At 39.8% G+C, this 20988-nt stretch overlaps 1 protein-coding gene across 1 annotated transcript in view; it reads left to right on the top strand.

The window, feature by feature from the left end:
- LOC139908589 (uncharacterized) overlaps positions 1-20988 on the top strand; it is a 72947-nt gene that overhangs the window by 13492 nt on the left and 38467 nt on the right. Inside the window, exons 8-19 of the mRNA XM_078291415.1 lie at positions 991-1213; positions 4173-4346; positions 8474-8551; positions 8661-8672; positions 9165-9254; positions 11121-11174; positions 11709-11762; positions 12701-12754; positions 12854-12907; positions 15210-15266; positions 15957-16010; positions 17194-17247. Coding sequence (XP_078147541.1) covers positions 991-1213; positions 4173-4346; positions 8474-8551; positions 8661-8672; positions 9165-9254; positions 11121-11174; positions 11709-11762; positions 12701-12754; positions 12854-12907; positions 15210-15266; positions 15957-16010; positions 17194-17247 — 958 coding nt within the window. The remainder of the gene's footprint in view (positions 1-990; positions 1214-4172; positions 4347-8473; positions 8552-8660; positions 8673-9164; positions 9255-11120; positions 11175-11708; positions 11763-12700; positions 12755-12853; positions 12908-15209; positions 15267-15956; positions 16011-17193; positions 17248-20988) is intronic.

The raw sequence follows: 20988 nt of genomic DNA, 5'->3' as shown, positions 1-20988 counted from the left end.
CTTTGGTAGTACTGTACTTTGGGTTGTGGCCAAAATTGCTGATTCTCTGTTATGAGTGTCTGTGGTAGAGACAACTGGAGAATTGTGTTTTTTTTCTTGACCAACTCGTTTACTTTCTCCTTCCGCGTTCGCAGTCGGTCCTGGGTTTCAAACCAGCAACCATCTAGCCACAAGCCTGCCTCTTTAAGGTTGCTCCTGGAAGTGCTTTAGTTTTTGTTCATTTCCTGCATCCTACACACTTACACAAATGTCCGCCAATGCATGCAACACCTCTCATACTTACTGATATCCGCATCCTATTCTCTTCAGGGTTTGTGATTGATTTTGCTTGATGCAAGCAATGATTTATTGTAGATTAACAAGTGCTCATAACACTCTCAAGGAAACTGGTGTATTTCACAAGACGTTCTCAAGACGTTTTCCTTTGCAGACTTCCAGAGTCACAGACAGTCTTCCAAAAATGCTCAGGTTATTTTCCATCCAGTGACAGATGCTTGAGGTCTTCACAAAATACACAACATAACTATAAACACTGAGCATAGAGCATAGTAGAATATTGTCCGAGCTCTCTGGAATTGTGTGTTTAAGCCTGGCATCCATGAGAGAAATACTGGCAAAGTGGACCAGTGTGAGTTTGCCAGTCCAAAAGTAGTTTTACAGGCTCCAAGTTGTTTATGTGTAAGCACTTAGAATATTGGTTGTAAATTTTTAAGGGGTTGTTATGAATTTGCGATGCCTGTCAACAATCACTAAAAGCAAGGGTAGGTAAAACTGAAAAATATCAACATGTAGAGATCAGAAATAAATGTATTATATATATATATTTATATTTATATTCTATTCTAGTTAACAACTGTGAGGCTAAGAGGCTTTAATTACAAGCCCAAAAGAGTCAGTTAATGTCATGAAATTTGACCATCGCTTCATGATTTTGACCCATATCCTATAAGCTTATTTTTTTTATTTATTTTCCTCCCATCTTACCGTCAGAGACATTTTCCCAGAGGGTCTTCCTCCATCCTATGTGTTTGTAACCACCCTGCGTCTGAAGGGGTCTTCCAGCAACATGGCCTTTGACCTTTGGAGGGTGCTGTCGAAGGAACGGGAGACGCAGGCCGCAGTGACGCTGAGCGGGGTGGACAAGACTGTCACCTTCACCACCACCAGCATAGCAAACCTGGAGCAGACAGTCACCTTTAGAGCCGGCTTCCAGGTTGGTGTTAGGATAGAGAGATTGACGTTTGACGTTTTTGTTTCTTTTTCCAATACGTTTACAGAGAACTCTTGTTGCTACGGAAGATGATTAGGGCCACATGTGAAAATTTTATTTGAGTTCTGAGTTTAAAGTCAGAATTCTGAGTTTAAAGTCAGAATTCTGAGAATAAAGTTAGACCTCCGAATTCTGAGTTGTAACTAATTTTCTTTCTAATTCTCTTCTAATTCGTTTTTTCAAAACTCTGCAACCCATGCAAAGCAGAAAACATGGATGTATGAGTAAATGATGTGCCTCTTCTGTCTGTATTTATTTTCCCTTATTTTATTCTGTGAAAGCCTTACTTCAGTTGGTGCGATGTAGTCTGGAATAGTTTCATTTTATAAGGTTAGCTTGAGGCTTCCTAAATCAAGCTAATTGACGTCTGTCCTGGCCAAGTAGAGGAATGCCAAGTGTAGCATTCAGTAGCAGAGAATTGCGATGGCAGTCAGGTAAAGTTGATAATATTCCAAGGTGGCGCTCTGGACGGCTGCCACAGTGTGTTCCCTCCACCTGTTTTGTTTTTGAGTTCTTTGACCCAGTAATGTGGGTCACCCAAACACTCAGAACCCAGTGCAATATTCTCTACATCTGTTATATATAGTTATTATATTAGTATGGATGGGACGATATGCTTATCTCAGGATACGATTCGATACGCGATATGGGGTTCATGATTCAATACAACCACGATACGATGTAATAAATAAAAGTTCAATGACAACAAAGTCTGACTGTGCAGAATTAAGTTTATTTCTGACACAAATCTTTCTAGCGATGGCATTGTCTTGCTAGAATGTAAACAACAATTTAAAAATGTCACTCCAAAGTGCAAATAATATAAGTTGGATGCAGAGCTTGTGAAATTGTGATGGTCAAGCCGTCTCATTTGTGATTACTACAGCAGAATAAAATGTATTTTTCTGCCCCACGATACGTATTGTCAAGTTTTTATATCGCGATATATTGAATTTCGATATATCGTCCCATCCCTATATATTATATATTAGGTTATTTTTTCTGTCACTGACATCCGTAGCTTCGACTCTAACAAAGACCATGTGCATGTTCTGTAGAAAACAGACCTTTTATTTTTTTCATTTACTACTTTTAGAATTTTGTGTTGTTTTATGTTTAATGTGACCGATGTGAGCAACCTACCTAGTCGAATCCCTTTTATATGCAAACCAATAAAACTGATTCTGATTTTGAAATCAAGCTAAACCGTAACCTGACCAGGATTGGATGAATGCATAAGTTTCCTTAGTAACATAACTTGCATCCATTCAACTTAACCAGCCTTAATGAAATAAAACTGGTGTACTGCGTAATCTCACTGTGTTAAATCCCTCCTCCCCCGCCATTTGTTAAAGTGCATTATAATTAAGATTAAGATTAAGATTCATTTTATTGATCCCCAAGGGGAAAATACACTGCCCGTCAAAAGTTTGATGACACGTCATTGAATGCACTATGTTTTTCATTCTCTTAAAGCCATTTTGATCTAAAGGCTTATGCTTAAATGCTTGAAATGAGTTTCTCAGACAAATATAAATAGTGAAGTTGATGCCTATGTATGAATTTTTTTCCAAAGACTGTGCCTTTCCATCAAGGCAAAGGGTGGCTACTTTATATAATCTAAAACATAAGATAGTTTTGATTTGTTTAACACTTTTTTGGTCGCTGCATGATTCCATTTGTGTTATTTCATAGTTTTGATGTCTTTACTATTATTCTAAAATGTGGAAAATAGGTAGAAATGAAGAAAAATGTGATGTCCCCAAACTTGACGGGCAGTGTAAATAATAACGATGGTGATGAATATGACTTGAAAAGAATAGATGAATACTGAAGCAGCATATGATGGATAGTATAAAGGGTGTAGTGTGCTGTGCTATCCTTTGGTCTTCTACTGGATTGCAACTGAAAGCACATATTGTGCCATTAGAGTGTATTCTGTCGCTTCCAATCCCGGTTTCCCGTCATGTTCACTGATATAAATGAGTCCTACTGTGATGACTCACAAAGAGCTAAACTCTCAGTCATTTAAACATCACTCCCTGTTGAGTTCAATATGCAGTTGAACTGCTGAAGACGTAATCCTATGGATGCCAGGAGGCTCAAAAACGATGTTTCCTACTCTAAACCACAGTATTTCCCTAGTGGAAATTAGTTGGTGGACGTCTAGTACTTGGAGCGCACGCCTCTGTTTCCATGGCAGCAGAAGGTAGTAATACATCCTGCTGGACACGCCGGCTTGTTTTTTCCACAAACACTCACCACCCTCCATCCTAACACACACCTATAGCATGGTGCATTGGACAGAGCTGTGCTTTTTTTTGTTTTGTTTGCACGTGTTTGATTTGATTTGGCTGGATGTGGCACGAGCTACAAGTCTGTGATTTGTCATTTGGAAATGATGGCTGCAGCTCAGGCCCAATGAAACCATAGCTTCTCTGTTTCTCTCTCTCTGTATGGGTTGTGCTTCAAAGAGAAGACTGTGTTATGGAAAAAGGAAGAAGGTCATAATACCTCGCTGGCCAGTACCAATTTTGGAGCATTTTGAGCACACAATTTTTTGGCATTGCTAGCTTAGACAAACCTTTAATGATTTTTTAAATGAATATATATATATATATATACACACACACACACACCCACACACTGGCAACAGGAATGGAAGGCTGAGTAAATGATTTGACAAATTGATAATTGTACGTTTTCACATCCAACAGTGCTGATTGGCCGGGAGCTTGAACAAAGATGCGTTTCAGTCTCAGAATTAAACAAACCAACCCAATCACAGCATGCAGGACCTTATTAAATGTCTCTTTTCTATGGAGGTCATCTAGAAAAAATAAATAAATTCATATATACGCCTTCTCTCTTCTAAATCTACTCTCTACTCTCTTTCTCTCAGACTCTATTCGATGGACGTTGGCACCAGGTCAAACTCCTGGTGCGGCCTCACCAGGTTACCAGTTTCCTTGATGATCAACAGATCCAGGAAGTAATGTTGGAGCCTGCGGAGCCCATTTACATTAATGGGAAGACGCAGGTGGCTAAGAGGCGAGGCACAGATATCACTGTACCTGTGAGTACAAATCATACCTCTAATTACTACACTGTGTTGCTTTTCTTAGGTTGACTGATGCTACCTGGCAACAAAAGTCTCAAGTCAAGAACAGCAAGTCAAGTCAGAACAAATCAAGAGTCCAATTTAATATCTTAAAGAAAACTAAATATCTAGGACTTTTCAATGTAACTTGGTAAGTGCATCATGAGTTTTATTTCTATAATCAAGTTAAATTCAATCATTCCATACATATTTAGAAAACAGAATTTAAATTCAGTCGTCTGGTGGAACAAATCTCATCACTTTCAATCTAAGTCATTTACACAAACACAAGATCTCAAGTCAAGACTTTAGAAACCTTTTCAAGTCATCAAAGCACAAGTCAAAGTCAAGTCCCAAGTCTTCTCTTCATGCATCAAGTCGAGTTTCAAGCAATTGAAACTGTGACTGAAGAGTCTGACTCGAGTCCAAGTCATGTGACTCGAGTCCCTACCTCTGGATGAAGCAAATGCTGAAATGTTGACAGATACTATTTTGTTGTTTTGTACTGACTCCCGAGGAGGAACTTTTCTCCTGCCGACCACAAGAACACTGCACGGTCAGATGTGACTGAACCTCACGCCACTGATTTTTAATCTTGTACCATTGTGACCCAAGAATCTGCAGGGTTTCAACCAGAGAGGAGGAACTAGTCAGTGAAATGAGCCGCTGTAGTGTTGGAATGGAAACCTGCAGACTCTTTGGTCACTCACGACAGCACATGGTTGAAAACCACTGTCAGCAACTTGGTTGATGGCCGCTATATTCTGACCAATTGTGGGCGGGGGCGGACTTTTATTCCTGTAGTCTTTCGAATAAAAGTTGTAGAGAACTCGGAAGATTTGTATGGCTAGAATCAACTTCTCATCCATTTTGCACTCGTCACTGACAGTTTCCCTGGTCATTCAGCTCTATAGGAAATGAATGGACTTCTGGAGACTTGTTGATCATGTTGCTTGCAGTGTAATCACACAGTAGCCAAAAGGCCATTCTGCTGCTGTACTTTGTTTAGAGTTTATCAAGGTGATCTGTAGATCTTATACATTCATCAACAAACTAAGCAGTGATTCTCAACCTTTTTCATATCATTAATATGAAATACTAATTTAGTCCACATTAGGGCAACAGACGCCCATTTGATGAGATTTTGCCTCTCGAACACAAATCTGAGAATATTTTTATTGTTAGGTACGATTTTATCCAGAATTCCATGATTATCTGTATAGTAGGTAAAGAGATAACAGTGAAAGTATGATAAATAATCTATTTTCTTGTGTTCTCTAATTCTCTAATTGTGTTAACTTATTGTAAATGAAATAATGGTGAAGTTTAACAATTCATCAATTTACTGGGGACCCCCTGGAATCCCCTCAAGGACCCCTGGTGGTCCCCGGACCCCGCGTTGAGAACCACTGAAGTAGAGGATATTGTCTGCTCTCCTACTGTCATTGAACAGCTACACACTATGTATATAATATACAGATGTTTTATTAGCAATTACCTTTCAACCAGTTAAAGCATCTCAAAATAGGCCAGCCTCAACAAGTCTAGGTGGAAGGCACTGAAGTCATGCCAAGTGACACTTTACATTATATCCATCTGTGTGTATGTGACCATGGTATTGCAAATGACTAAACTTAGAGCAGTGTGTTTGCTCAGTGCCTAATGAAACTTATGAGACCTAGCAGAGGTGGGGACTCAAGTCACATGACTTGGACTCGAGTCAGACTCAAGTCACATTTTTAATTGCTTGAGACTTGAGTTGATGCATGAAGAGAAGACTTAAGACTTGACTTGACTTGGGCTCTGGTGACTTGGGACTTGACTTTGACTTTGATGACTTGAAAAGGTTTCCAAAGGTTTTGTTCCACCAGACGACTGAATTTAAATTATGTTTTCTGAATTTGTATGGAATGATTGAATTTATTGAAGTTGAAACTGATTCTAGAAATCAAACTCATGATGCTCTTACCAAGTTTTTATCCTATTAAAACCATATTGCATTGAAAAGTCCTAGATATTAGTTTTCTTTAAGATATTAAATTGATACTGGACTCTTTATTTGTTTTGACTTGACTTGCTGTTCTACATTTAGACTTGAGACTTGACATTAATGACGTGGACTTGACTTGGACTTAACTTGGTAATCTACATTTAGACTTGAGACTTGACTTGAGGCTTGTGCCTCAAGACTTGAGACTGACTTGAGACACGAGCAAAGTTGACTTGGTCACACCTCTGAGACCTATGCATGCATGTCATGTAAAATGTTTTATGGAAGCCATCAGCAGGGCTGATTTTCACCCTTTAACAGCAATGAAATGGACATTCGTTTTTTCAATGAACTAGGTTAGAAACAGTGGGAAGATATACCTACATATCAGAGGTGTGACCAAGTCAACTTTGCTCGAGTCCCAAGTCAGTCTCAAGTCTTGAGGCACAAGTCTCAAGTCAAGTCCCAAGTCTACATGTAGATTACCAAGTCAAGTCTAAGTCAAGTCTCAAGTCTAAATGTAGAACAGCAAGTCAAGTCAGAACAAATCGAGAGTCCAGTATCAATTTAATATCTTAAATAAAAGTAAATATCTAGGACTTTTCAATGCAATATGGTTTTAATAGGATAAAAACTTGGTAAGAGCATCATGAGTTTGATTTCTATAATCAGTTTCAACTTCAATAAATTAAATCATTCCATACAAATTCAGAAAACATAATTTAAATTCAGTTGTCTGCCCGGATCTACTAACATGTCGTAATTCCAGGCGCAGCACAAAAGCAATTGCGGGTGAAATTTGTACCGCCAGCGCATGGTATTTACTAAAGTAGCGCACGCAAATGAGCGGAGGCGCAGATAATTAATTATAATTGCGACTGCGCAAATATAAGGGCCAAACAATGCACACAATAGCCTATTTGCGGCAACGTAATGATGGGCAAAAGAAGCGCAAATGTCTCTCCAGTGGAGCTGGAAGTGTTGGTGGCAGAGAAAACCACAAAGAGCTGCAAAGAAGAGATGTTTTACTCGCGCGTAAAAAGTCACTCTGGAACGATATAACAAATAAAGTGAATGCAGTTGGGCACCACAAGCGGGATTTAGCGGAGGTAAAAACGCTGGTATGATATGAGGAGGTGAACCAAAATGCTTACTACAAATAACGTATAAATAAAATAAAGAGGAGCCTTAATTCCCTTGGAGGAGCAGCAGGAAAGCCTGACTGAGACACAGGTACCAGTGTGGGAGGGATGGAGACCTGGTGAAGGTATGAAGCCGCACACACACCTCTCCACGGAGAGGTTATTACGCACACGTTTTAGCTGCATTGTTTACATCAAGGCTACGCCGCTCAGATATTGGCTCATAATAAGTGTCAGCAAATCCAGAGAAGAGTGTGCGAGCGTGCGTTTTCCTTTTTGTATATTTAGGTAATAGTCTGCATATTGAGTGCGCATTCTGCTACTCTGCCAATGACGCGTAAATGGTGTATTTTTAATCAGCATACCCGTTTAAACCTGATTAGAATTATAATAGGGATGCGATCTAATGTCTAATGTGTAGATGACTGTGTCACCTTGATCTTAGAGCCAGTTCCAGAGCCAGTCTCGTTGGAGCCATTCTGTGCGCAAAATTTTCCTAGGTCTTAAATTCCATGCGCAATCAACAGGTGTTAATGGCTACCGCCTCTTGATAAATCACGTCCTCTGTCAATTTCCATAAAACCCTCCCTTAATTTTGCGCTTCATCCTTAGAACACCCACAAATGCATATGCAATTATATCAAACCGCAAAAAAGGCGCACCCAGATCCACCCATGATTTCAGGCGCAAAATGCGCTGTGCAGAGAACAAGGTTTTAGCACGTTTAGTAGATCCGGGCCAAGATCTTTTGTCAAGACTTTAGAAATCTTTTCAAGTCATCAAAGCAGAAGTCAAAGTCAAGTCCCAAGTCAGCAGAACCCAAGTCAAGTCTCAAGTCTTCTCTTCATGCATCAAGTCAAGTCTCAAGCAATTAAAACTGTGACTCGAGTCTGACTCGAGTCCAAGTCATGTGACTCGAGTCCCCACCTCTGATATATATATATATATATGTATATATAATTTTATTTCAGGTTGAGATTCAGAAGCTGCGACTGTACTGTGATCCTCATCAGAGCGAGAGAGAAACTGCTTGTGAGATCTACTCAGTGGTAAGATCCCTTCCATCACTTACCATCATCTTGTTTTTAATATTATGTATAAGGCTAGACTGATAATAACCATCATTTTGTCTCTTTTCCTCTCTCTTACTGTATACAGGATGATGAAAGGGTAAGTGCTACTTTACTTTACTTACTGAGTTAATACAAAAACATTGCATAATATGGAAGTCACTGGCTACATTTATTTCCCCCAAAATAAACCCAAGATTGTGAAATGGTTCAATCATAAAAAGCTAATTTGAAATCCCAAAGTAACACACATAATGAGGGGATAAAATGAGAAGCTAAGCAATAGAAAAAAAACATTAAAAGGACGATAAATAAATACATTGATGATATTAGTTAAAAGAAACATAAGAAACAGCATTGATCAGGATCAACTATTGCCCTTTTAATGACATGATATATTAAATTGAATATAATTTTCTGATGTTTGTCTGATGATTATATTGTAAACATTTATCTATGCTTTTAATGGGCTTATAATCTGTTTGAAATACATCACAATGAGAACGGTTTTGAGAGGAACCACTGGTGTACTATATGCATATCTATATCTCATATATATGCTGTAGATATCAGTGTGTTTGTGTTTCCTCAGTGTCCTCTGAATCGAACTGCCACAGTAGAGGACGAGGACTGCAACTGTTCAACCGGACCACCAGGACCCACCGGCCCTCCAGGACCCACGGTAACAACACGCACACACACACACATGCACACACATACATACACACATACACACACACACACACACACACACACACACACACACACACACACACACACTTCTGCTTCTTCCCATAAGACTCAAAGGACGTTTGATAAATGGTTTGGTCTCTTGATCTCTGGTGGTTTTGACAACAGGGCCTTAAACATTTCAATTACCAAAGACAAGGTCCTGACTACACAGTATATCTCCTCTGATTCATTACACTGTACAAAATGTGTGTGTGTGTGTGTGTGTGTGTGTGTCTCGGTGTGTGCATCATCAATCATGATATAGCCCCATCCATTATTTCTACTGTATCTATTTTAGGGGTTCACACAACAAACTCAAAAGAAAATGAGAGAGAAGGGTCTGTGGTTCTTGGTTTATGGCACTGAACTTAATCAGGTTGTCAGCTCAATTTTGTGGGATCTACAATGGATTAAAAAATATACACTCACTGAGCACTTTATTAGGAACACCTGTACACCTGCTTATTCATGCAATTATCCATTCAGACAATCATGTGGCAGCAGTGCAATGCATAAGATCATGCAGATACAGGCCAGCAGCTTCAGTTCGTCTTCACATCAAACATCAGAATGGGGAAATAATGTGATCTCATTGACTTTGACCGTGGCATGGTTGTTGGTGCCAGACGGGCTGGCTTGAGTATTTCTGAAACTGCTGATCTCCTGGGATTTTCACGCACAACAGTCTCTAGAGTTTACACAGAATGGTACGAAAAACAAAAAACATCCAGTGAGCGGCAGTTCTGCGGACGGAAACGCCTTGTTGATGAGAGAGGTCAGAGGAGAATGGCCAGAGTGGTTGGAGCTGACAGAAAGGCTTCAGTAACTCAGATAACCTCTTTACAACTGTGGTGAGCAGAAAAGCATCTCAGAATGCAACACGTCGAACCTTGAGGCGGATGTCACTTTGGTAGCCGGTTGACACTGAGCTGAAAGCTGATACCTACCCAGTATTAGTAAGGTGTTCCTAATAAAGTGCTCGGTGAGTGTATATAAATATGAAATTATGAATATACTAATTATGGCAAAGCCACCACGTATGAATGTATCTGGGACCACTACTTGGCATTAGCCTACTTGACATTAAAGGAGTAAACCAACTTTTTGGTCAACTTAGTGGTGATAGACATCAAAATCATCCATGTATCCCTGGTAGATAGTTGGCCATGATGCTCCATGCTAACACTTTAACATACACTATATTGAGTGATAGTAGGCTCCATGCTAACACTTTAGCATACACTATGTGTGATAGTAGGCTCCATGCTAACACTTTAGCATACACTATGTGTGATAGTAGGCTCCATGCTAACACTTTAGCATACACTATGTATGATAGTAGGCTCCATGCTAGCACTTTAACATACACTAGGCCTATGTTGAGGGATATAGGCTCCATGCTAACACTTTAACGTACACTATATTGAGTGATAGTAGGCTCCATGCTAATCCTTTAACATACACTATGTGTGATAGTAGGCTCCATGCTAATCCTTTAACATACACTATGTGTGATAGTAGGCTCCATGCTAATCCTTTAACATACACTATGTGTGATAGTAGGCTCCATGCTAACCCTTTAACATACACTATGTTGAATGATAGTAGCTCCATGCTGACACTTTAGCATACACAATGTTGATTGGCAGCAGGCTCCATGATAACACTTTAGCATACACTATGTTGAGTCACAATCTACCAAAAACTTGGTGTATTCCTATAAGCCTGTGTGTTGTGATTAACTATACTACCATACAATGTGTTGATGTGGAAAGGATTTAATTCTGTGTCGTGATTGAGTGGTTTGATGCTACAGGGTTTCCGAGGGGAGAAAGGGTGGGCAGGACCACCGGGCTCTGACGGTAAGCCTGTAAGTACAGCTTCACCTTCATCACACCTTCATCAGGGTGCATCCAAACATCAAGCAAATTTCATGGAAACTACTGAAATGTCTCAAATAAACTCCATCAGCTGGACTGAAGTGAAGAAAAATGCTTCCTGAATGTAACACATCCAGCAGAAAAATGGGAAGTATTTAAAAAATTGATTAGTATCAGGCAAGTTGTTATTGTTCTTAGCCTAAGTGTCAGCTAATAACATGATATTCTAATGTACCAACTAATAGTCATACAACCATGATGGAGACTTATACATGGGCGAGACAAATGCTTTTGAATCGCTATTTATCGCTATTTTCTTTATCAACAAAAACAAATTCCCCATCAAGTGAGCATATTTTTTCTTTTCTTTTTGCTATATTGTGGATTTTTTTCAAATTTGTATCCAATTTTTAAGTTTCTCTTCATTTTTTTTTTATTTGACTGGAGCTGTAATCACGATGGAACATCCTTCACTCCTTCATTGTTAAGTTCCTGATCAGTGTATGTTCTGTCTCTTTTCCCAGGGTAAAGATGGGAAGCCTGGGGAATCAGGCGCTCCTGGATTACCAGGGGACAAGGTAATGAACGCCGATATTTCATCACCTCTGTCTAGCCACTGTACAAGTCGTACTTTTTACATGCACTTCTACTGCAGATTACAGCGTCCCATCTTCACTAACTGAGATGCTGTAGATTCACCCTATTTGCCCACATTAAATTCTGGTGCTGGTATCATCACTGGTGGAAAGTCTTCTCCACACAGGAAGTGACAAATCCAAACTTAAGAGTGAAATCCAAAAGTGTTTCCTAAACAGCAGGGAGTGAACGCTCTAAGAAGAAGACATTTCGTTTACTGACATTACCTTACTGGATTTCATGGTAAACAAGTCCTCAAAAGTCAAGGAGTTACCTCTTGCTACCATTTGGGGGCGCCAATGTGCAAAGTTACCTGGTGCAGCATTAAGCAATCAAAGTAAAGGAGGGATTCATGAATTTAGGCACTCTTAAGATCAAAGGAGGTGACCAGCAGCCTGTTACACCAGTTAAACTTGAGTTCAAACTTAGGCTAGTTTGAACATAAAGTCGCACCAAGTCTGAGTTTACGCATTCGTAAATTTTAACTGTTGCACCAACTGAAATAGTTCCAACGTAAACTTAAGTTTCAACTTAAAACTTACACCTACCCCCTAGCAGGTGTAAGGCCTTCCATAAACTAGCCGTTGGTGGGAAAACTTAATGGAGGTCCCCAGCAAAGTATGGAATAGTCCTTTACTATGCATTCGCTAGAAGTACTCCCAATAAAAAAATGTATAAATTATAGACGTTGGAAGTAGAGGTCCATGCGCAATTACACATTATCCAGAATAAATAGTTGCCTAACTTATATAGCAATTTCATAAAGTCTGTCATGCATATTTTAATAATCCAAAGATTTCAGTTTCCTAGATGTCATGATGGTAAATGGGTTTGCTGTTGCTATTGCATGATGTAACTACTGTCTTCCCTGACTGGACAGGGTGAGGGTGGCCCACCAGGACTAAGAGGGGAGCCTGGTCTAATGGGTGGCAAGGTAAGTCCTAAATGAAGGAGCTGTATCAGTACTGGGAAAGTTCTAATCTACAACCAGGACTTACAGTACCTGGCACTGACACTGTCCTTCTCTACCTAGGGAGACAGAGGGGAACCAGGCTTACGAGGAGAACCAGGGCCCCCGGGACCCAAGGTGAGGAATTGCTGCTGTTCAGTGCATCTCAGTTTGTTGATGAAACTGGCCAAGTTATAACCTGCTTTGGATAAATTTAGTGCTAAACAATATCAGCTTTCACTGCCTTAGTTTGGCTCTCTCTGTTAAAGTGATAATCAGCAAGGCTTTCATATAAATAAATGTATGTCAGTAGTGATTTAACCTCTATCCAGTCCATGAAAGCTTTTCCATTTACTGTTCTAAACACCCGGTGTCTGGTAGGTCTTCTGCTGCTGCATAGAAAGCGAGGCATTTTATGTCTCCAGCTTGTTTGGAATAAATAGAACTGGGTAATTAGTATGTGCAGCAATAGCCACCATGGCTGAACAGACAAAGAAAACAGTGGTGCTATACAGAAACTCAAACCTCATCAACTGAAAATACAATGAATCAGACGTCACAGTACTGGAGTGATCTCTGGGAAGTGCAATACAAAAACACCACAGCAATGCCCGCTTAGCACCAAGATGGAGACAAAATAAAAACCCACCACAGCAATGACTGCTTACTGTAGCACCAAAGATGGAGACAAAATAAAAAAAGAAAAACACTACAGCAATATACCACTTAGCACCAAAGATGGAGCACCAAATATAACATTTACAAGATGAAGTAGCTAACTGCTAACATTAACTAATATAATGTCATTGATAGGTGAACAGCTGGAATGGGCAGGTCTTCAGTATCATGTTCACTTAAACTTTGCTATAGGTTTTTTTTATTTAGGGCATCTTAGCTGGGGCAGCAGTTCATTTCAAGCTAGGTTTGCCACTGTAAAGTTTGTATTTTAACAAGACTAAGAGTCTTGGGTCTCCCGATTGAGAGTCTGCAATCTAACTCCCTGTGGCACACTGTCACCCATGTGACCAAAAGTGGTGAACAAAGCGACCGATCGACAATGCAACCCACAGAGCCCCTGCTGTTACGGGACTAAAAACAATGAAAATGTTAAATGTTAAAAAAATCGAATTGCATACGGCATGCATTGCAAAATGATTGGGGAAATGTAAACGTAGACAGTAGTAGATGGGTTATAACTCTAAATGACACCTGTATTCTCCTTTCCACACCTCCAATTTCTCTGTTAGCTAAAGCTAGCAAGCTTCGATAGCAAAGAATTCAATAAAAGAATGCTAACGGACATGGATAATATTACTATGGTTTACCGCGTATCACTGATAAATTGATCATTATGTTATTTAATGTCAGCATTATTGGCAATATTAATATAGTAGTCAAAACTATTCAAACATCTGAACTTATGTTTAGCCTATGCTACGCTAACGTAGCCAGAAGACCCTCCCTGTTTCAGGCAGCAAGCCAAAGATGGATGAGCCATGCGTACAGGCATCATGGGCCCTGGTTGGACCAGGAGCCTAAGTTTGAACTCAATATGCTTAACATTTTATTACTGTTTTAAACTGACACACAGGTTCAGGATCCCTGATGATGCATCAAATCAAACAGCATGTCTCATGGCTTCCGCTGTCAAAGATGACAGCTCAGATTTCAAACTAAAAAATCCAGGGAAGAGCCATATTTTACCACAGATCTTTGTCATCTGACAAAATAAAGTCGGCCTGCTTTAGAGTTTTCATGACAGTATAAAGCAAACTAAACTCTGGACACTGTGGATGACAGACGTATTCTATTCTATTCTATTCTATTCTACCGAAAGATTACTAAAAACTCAATCAATAACCTAATTTGTAGAGCTGCCTGTATCATTCTAGCTGTGTGCCCCTGTGTGTTAGCTCAGCCAACTTCTGGCTTTGCAGCTGCATCCTCAGGCTTTAAACGGAGAGTTTTGGTGTGTGCGTGTCTGTGTGCATATATGTGTGTGTAAATGTCAACCTCCCAGAGTCCTTTTATAGAAAGACTCACGCCCTCCACACCAGATGTGGAAAGGGAGTGATTTATTTTCCCTTGCAGCATATTGAAAGGAAGACGCTCCTGCACACTTGCCAATTCGCTTGCAATTAAAATAGGTTTTATTGGGCACAATGTTTCAGTACAAAGATTTTTAGCGTATCTGTGATAACCTAAACCAGTGTGCGGGAGATTTCAGTCCTCTCCTACGCACCTGTCTTTGGAACATTCAGGTGTGCAAAAGTTCTATTGTAAGCTATCTAACTAGCATATGAAAATCTCTGATAAGTAGTAGGGAGACAGAAAAGAGAAATGTAAATGGTGTGGTGGAAAAGTACAAAGATTTTCTTAATGGTCCATTGTATGGTATCTGTAAAGAAGATGTGTGGTTGTGCCTTTTCTATAACTGCAGGGTCCCGTTGCCTCACGGCTGAACCTTGGTGCATCAGTGGGAATGCCAGGAAAACGGGTAAGAAGACAAGGAAACATTAGGTGATTCTCTGACTGAGTGTACTGAACAAGAAGGCACCCTCAGTATAGAGACAGTCCGGTGAATATTGTCTGAAACCTCAATTACTCTGGGAAATCCTGGACAGAAAATGTATCTGGAGGATACAGAGACAGAGCTATGTAATTTCATAAACTTTAACTTCTTCTTTACAGCTTCATGCAACTGTCAAAATACAGGAAACACTTAGCACACAGCATGGATGGTAAACCCTATGGTCATCTCAGCCAAGCCAATTAGACACTGATGCAGAGATTCTGGAGTGGTGCTTCAAACAGTGGTGCTTCACCATTAATTAGAAACCAGACAATGGAATACTGGAAAACTGTTTTGCATCCCTCCAATAGAATACCAGGGTTAGACCGCTATATGGGGCCAATATTGTCCTTTTATTAAAAATAACATATGCTGTAGTCACTGCACAGTTTGATGGATTACATATTTATTGTGGAATTGATCAATACTACACTGGTTGTCTATGGGAAACCCTTAACCTGAATTGACATTTTGATCAGATTCCACACAAGTATGCATGAATATGTTTTAATCATTTATTTAATTAGGGGTTCGAGCACGTAATGCTAGAAACTAGTACTTTGTTTTGATAGTGCATCATGTTTTCTGGAACCTGTCTCTTGTTTTTCCATGTAGGGTCTTACTGGTGAGAAAGGGGAGCCAGGACTTCGAGGAGAGGTTGGACCAATGGTAAGATCTATTAGGTCCTCATGTGCCTAAGATGTGCTTTAATCAGCATTACTGACAGTTACAGGATGATAACCATTCAATCCAATCTAACCATTCAATCCAATCTGGACAATTACTCAATTGATTGTCATGTAAAAAAAAAAGTTCATATCCTGGAGAAAATGTGTGGTTTAGTTTGAAAGCAGCTGAAGTGGGATGACTTCAGTGTTAAAAGGGTGAATCCATTCTATTAAAAGTGACCAATTTGACCACCTGTCAATATTCACAATAAAAATTAAATATCTTAAAAAGTAAAAGAGTATCAAAAACTTAAATATATTAGCTCATCTCCTAAAGTACCTGAACATTTTATAGTTTGAGCAGATTCTGTAACTCAAAGTATATGGAAGCAGTTAGTCTCACTTTTTGGAGAGAATACTATTACCACTACTACTACTACTACTACAATTACTGCTACTACTATTATGACTACTACAACTACTACTGCTACTGCTACTACTACTAGTACTACTGCTACTACTGCTGCTACTACTACTGCTATTACTACTGCTTCTGCTATTACTACTGCTACTACAATAGGCCTACTACCACTACTAACGCAACTACTACTGTTATTATTACTGCTACTGCTGCTGCTGCTGCTGCTGCTACTACTGCTACTACTACTATTGCTACAACTGCTACTACTACTACTACTACTACTACAAGGCTACTACTACTAGGCTACTACTACTACTATTGCTACAGCCACTACTGGTACTACTACTACTGCTACTACTACTACTGGTACTGCTGCTACTACTACTAATAATAATAATAAGGAAATAGAGGGAAGAATGTGCATACTAGCTTTCAGGAAGCCCTCTAAAAATAGTGACAGCTTTGACTCAGGAGTTCTGTACAACAGCTTGACAGCAGCTTTACTCCCTTAATGACGGAGAGTGGGCTTTCTAGCTGTGCTGTGTGTGTGTGTGTGTGTGTGTGTGTGTGTGTGTGTGTGTGTTCTTCCAGTCCCTCCAGTATCTGCTGTCCTAGCAGTACAGTGTTTGAAGTGAGGGTAAAGGCAGATAATTACTGTAATAGTGTTTGATTTGGCTGCTGCTGAGGGGAAAGGATCTGCTGCTGCCTCTTGTTCCTGTTCTGCTCCATTTTGCCTCTCAAGAGGTGTTTGTTTTCTACCTAGGGGCAGCCAGGACTTCCAGGCACTGACGGGCCAGCTGGGCCACCGGGACCAAAGGTCAGTGTGGACTTTGGCTACTGGGAGATGGGATGGGAGAGAGTGAAAGTTGATGACATGCAACAAAGATCATGAGCTAAATCGTGGCCTCGAAATATAAACTTTATTCTCCTGTGGCCACTCCTGGGCTCCCGGGAACTGCAAGTATACATCTTAACCTGCTGAGTCATCAGGACACCCAGCCTTATTGCTTTTTACGCTGCTACACAAAGAGAAAGCGAGTATAGAAGCATGCCGTGTTAAAACAAAGTAATCTCTTACCATGATAGGCAGGAAAAGAAATCTGTAACAACAGGCTGACAAGCTTTCCAAAGAGACTTACAGCAGTGTAAAAGTCATACAGTAAATCTAAAAACACTTTCCACTTCTCTCAGATAATTAAATTAACACCACTGCCCGAACACTGGCCACATATGAGGGATCTTACCATGTGGCGACATGAAAAGAATAACTGGCTAATTGAAGGAACATGCACACCCACACAGACACACACACACACTACAAGTATGTGATTCTATTTCCACTCTTCTAGGAACTATGAGTGTTATACCAGTTTGACTTCCAGCCACCCTGCGCAGTAATTTGGCGCTCTTCCTGTTATTATAATGAAATTGCTTTGCCTAGGACTCTGGAGCTGTAAAGCACCAACTAGAGCTTGGCAGACAGTGAGGCGACCACAATGCACAGTCAGTGTGAGTGCGTGTTGGTATATATATATATATATATATATGTGTGTGTGTGTGTGTGCTTGTATTGATGGATGTGTGCGTGTGGAGAGACGACAGCAAGCAGACTAACTGTTGAGGTATTGTAGTTAGACACACATTAGACTGAGCCATGAAAACAAACTGGAGGGTAATTCTGCAATATCTGAGGTCCAAACGAGGTGCAAACAAGCCCTCTAAAAGCAAATAACCCCCTTCATCATCAAGATTTACATATCATTTACATATGTATGATTGTGGCAGGTGTAAAGAGGCTTTATTTTTTGATCTGTTAGGCAGCTTTCCACCCACTGCACATGGTTAGTGAATAGCCTGGCATTCTGATTTGGTCATTTCGGTAATATAGCACACTCTTTCCTGTGCAAACCTTTAGCGAGTCTGGGTCTGAGTCCCCATACTGTTAGAATCCTCTTGCCTTGAGATGAGTTGACTCAAACATTTACATTCTGCATTAAGTTCTGTGTATGCCTTAAGTTCTTTATTTGCTATAGAGGAAGACGTTGCATACTGTATATGCTTGCTATTTCGTTTCATTGCATTAATTTCTACCTATTCATTACATTCAAATTCAATACACAACAAAACAAAACATAATGTAATATCTGCTAAATTGCCAGATGGTACATTTATACAGAGAACCTTGACCGATTCTTGGAACAAGCCAGTGTTGACCAGGGGTTATGTCTCTCGGACGCCGCAAGACCAATAAACAAACAGCATTTCTCCCCGTTACAGTTTCAGGGAACACTGAACTTCCTAATGATTAACAGGATCAGTCTCCCTCTGAAGCAACACAGCAGTGTGTGCAATTACATGACTAGAGAGAGAAAACAAATACTATAAGAGGGAGGAGATGTACGCCGAAACGAAGCATTAAGCTTGAAAGGACAGAATTTAAATCAATGCAATCAATGCATTTTCCCAGATTTTATTCGGACAATGTCTTATTTGTTACAGTGCAATGTAGCTATAGATGAAGTAGGTCTGATCGTTCCAGTTATTTGAGAATATTTTGAGTTTATGTGTCAAAGAACCTTTTCTTTTCATAAGATTGAGACATTTTGTTCTGTTGGGGAAGCATTGAGAAATCTCAATAATTCTTCTCATGTCTCTTTCTCTCATGTTTTTTCTGGAGTTACTACACTGCAAACCACATGAGATGCAATATTTTCTCTCCATCAAATATTTTTCCCCTGCTTTAACCGAAAATTGGTTGAATATGAGTCCCTGTAGCAAACATCATGAGTATTTTTGGTGCATAGTTTTCTTTGGACAGAGAGCAAGAAGTCTGACAAGGGCATTTAGTATGAGGCAGTCCAAATATACACCAAGGGTGAGATGAAAGTGTCACAAGTCTGTGGTAAAGACTGGATTTGAATTCAGGTCTAGCACAAGAACTCACTAATGCCTTTCTCAAGTCAAAATAAGGTAAGTTTGACTTTCTAGGAGTTTGGCCCATTGGTCACCTTACCCAACATCTGACCAACATCCTCTCTCTGTCTCCAATAGATAGTTCTGTCAGGTGTGCATGCTTTAGTATAAGTATGTTCAGTAATCGTAGGCGACTAGCATTATCCAAAGTATGAAGAAAAACTTTTATTACACATAAAGAAGTCATCACTTTTGCTATCACTGGATGTGTTTCTCTACCTGCTGTGAAGGTTTCTGTATAGTAACAGTCTGTATCTGCTGTAAATACAACAACAAAAAACTCAATTTCCACATTAGTCTTATGGTCTTTTACATTTCTGCCAAGGTTGACTGAAGCCACACAGCATAGATCACCTTCATGAATATGCATGATGTGGTGCCTACATAGTCCCTATGGAGTAAAGTACACATCCATTGCATGTCTTCCTCCACCTCAGTAGCTCAGATTGGCAAGTGCTAGACCAATTATTAAATTAATCCATGTAAACCATGTTATTAGAGAAGCTGCGTTACTTCGACTGTGTTAACATTTTAATTGAAATAAGGTGATTACTGATTGAGAGTTGGCACGCTGCGTTGGCTGTCATTGTGGAGCTTCATTGAGACTACTGTTCTTTACTTTTTGTGCTGTTCTGTTGTTCACTTGCTACAATGCTGCATGCAGCCCAGGACAGACCTTAGCATTCCAGTAGGGATGGGGCGATATATTGAAATTCAATACATCGCGATACAAAAATGTGACAATACGTATCGTGGGGCAGAAAAATGAATCGCGATATTAGCTCCATTTTATTCTGCTGTAGTAATCACAAATGAGACGATTGACCATCAAAATTTCACAAGCTCTCCATCCAAATTATATTATTTGCTCTTTGTAATGACATTTTTTAATTGTTGTTTACATTCTAGCAAGACAATGCCATCGCTAGAAAGATTTGTGACTCAGAAATAAATCTGCAGAGTCAGACTTTGTCGTCATTGGACTTTTATTTATTACATCGTATCGCGGTTGTATTGAATCGTGAACTCCATATCGCGTATCGAATCATATCGTGAGATAAGCATATCGTCCCATCACTACATTCCAGGGATCAGATTGGCAGGAGGTTCAAACTGGCACATTCATATTATACTCTATGTTCAACAGTGACACTGTGTAAGGAGAAGCTGCTCTAAGGGACGCTGGGCTTTGAATTCATTACAAAGTATTTATTGACGGTTGCAACAGAAAGGGAAGCCTCCCTCTCTTTCCCGCATCTCCCACTCACTCAGTTTTTTCAACTCTCCTTCCCCTAATCCCTTAATCCATCTAACCATGCTGTTCCTCTTCATTTTCTCTGTTGCTGATGTAGATCAGAAAGTTGGAGAATATTCTGCTTATTCATAGGCCTCCATTGCAGCACCACTATCTTGAGGAGAATGTAATCAAATTGGCTCTGTGGCTGGTGAGGTTTCTCTTTTAAAGATTATTTTTTGGGCATTTTTGCCTTTTATTAGAGAGATCAAAGTGGAGTTTTACATGGTACACACCTGGGGAAAAACCAATGAAACAATTTATGTACAGTGCTGTGTGTTCACAGACTGT

The sequence above is a fragment of the Centroberyx gerrardi genome, chromosome 22 (genome assembly GCF_048128805.1).
Source record: "Centroberyx gerrardi isolate f3 chromosome 22, fCenGer3.hap1.cur.20231027, whole genome shotgun sequence".
NCBI lineage: Eukaryota > Metazoa > Chordata > Actinopteri > Beryciformes > Berycidae > Centroberyx > Centroberyx gerrardi.
This window is presented reverse-complemented; position numbering and strand designations above follow the sequence as displayed.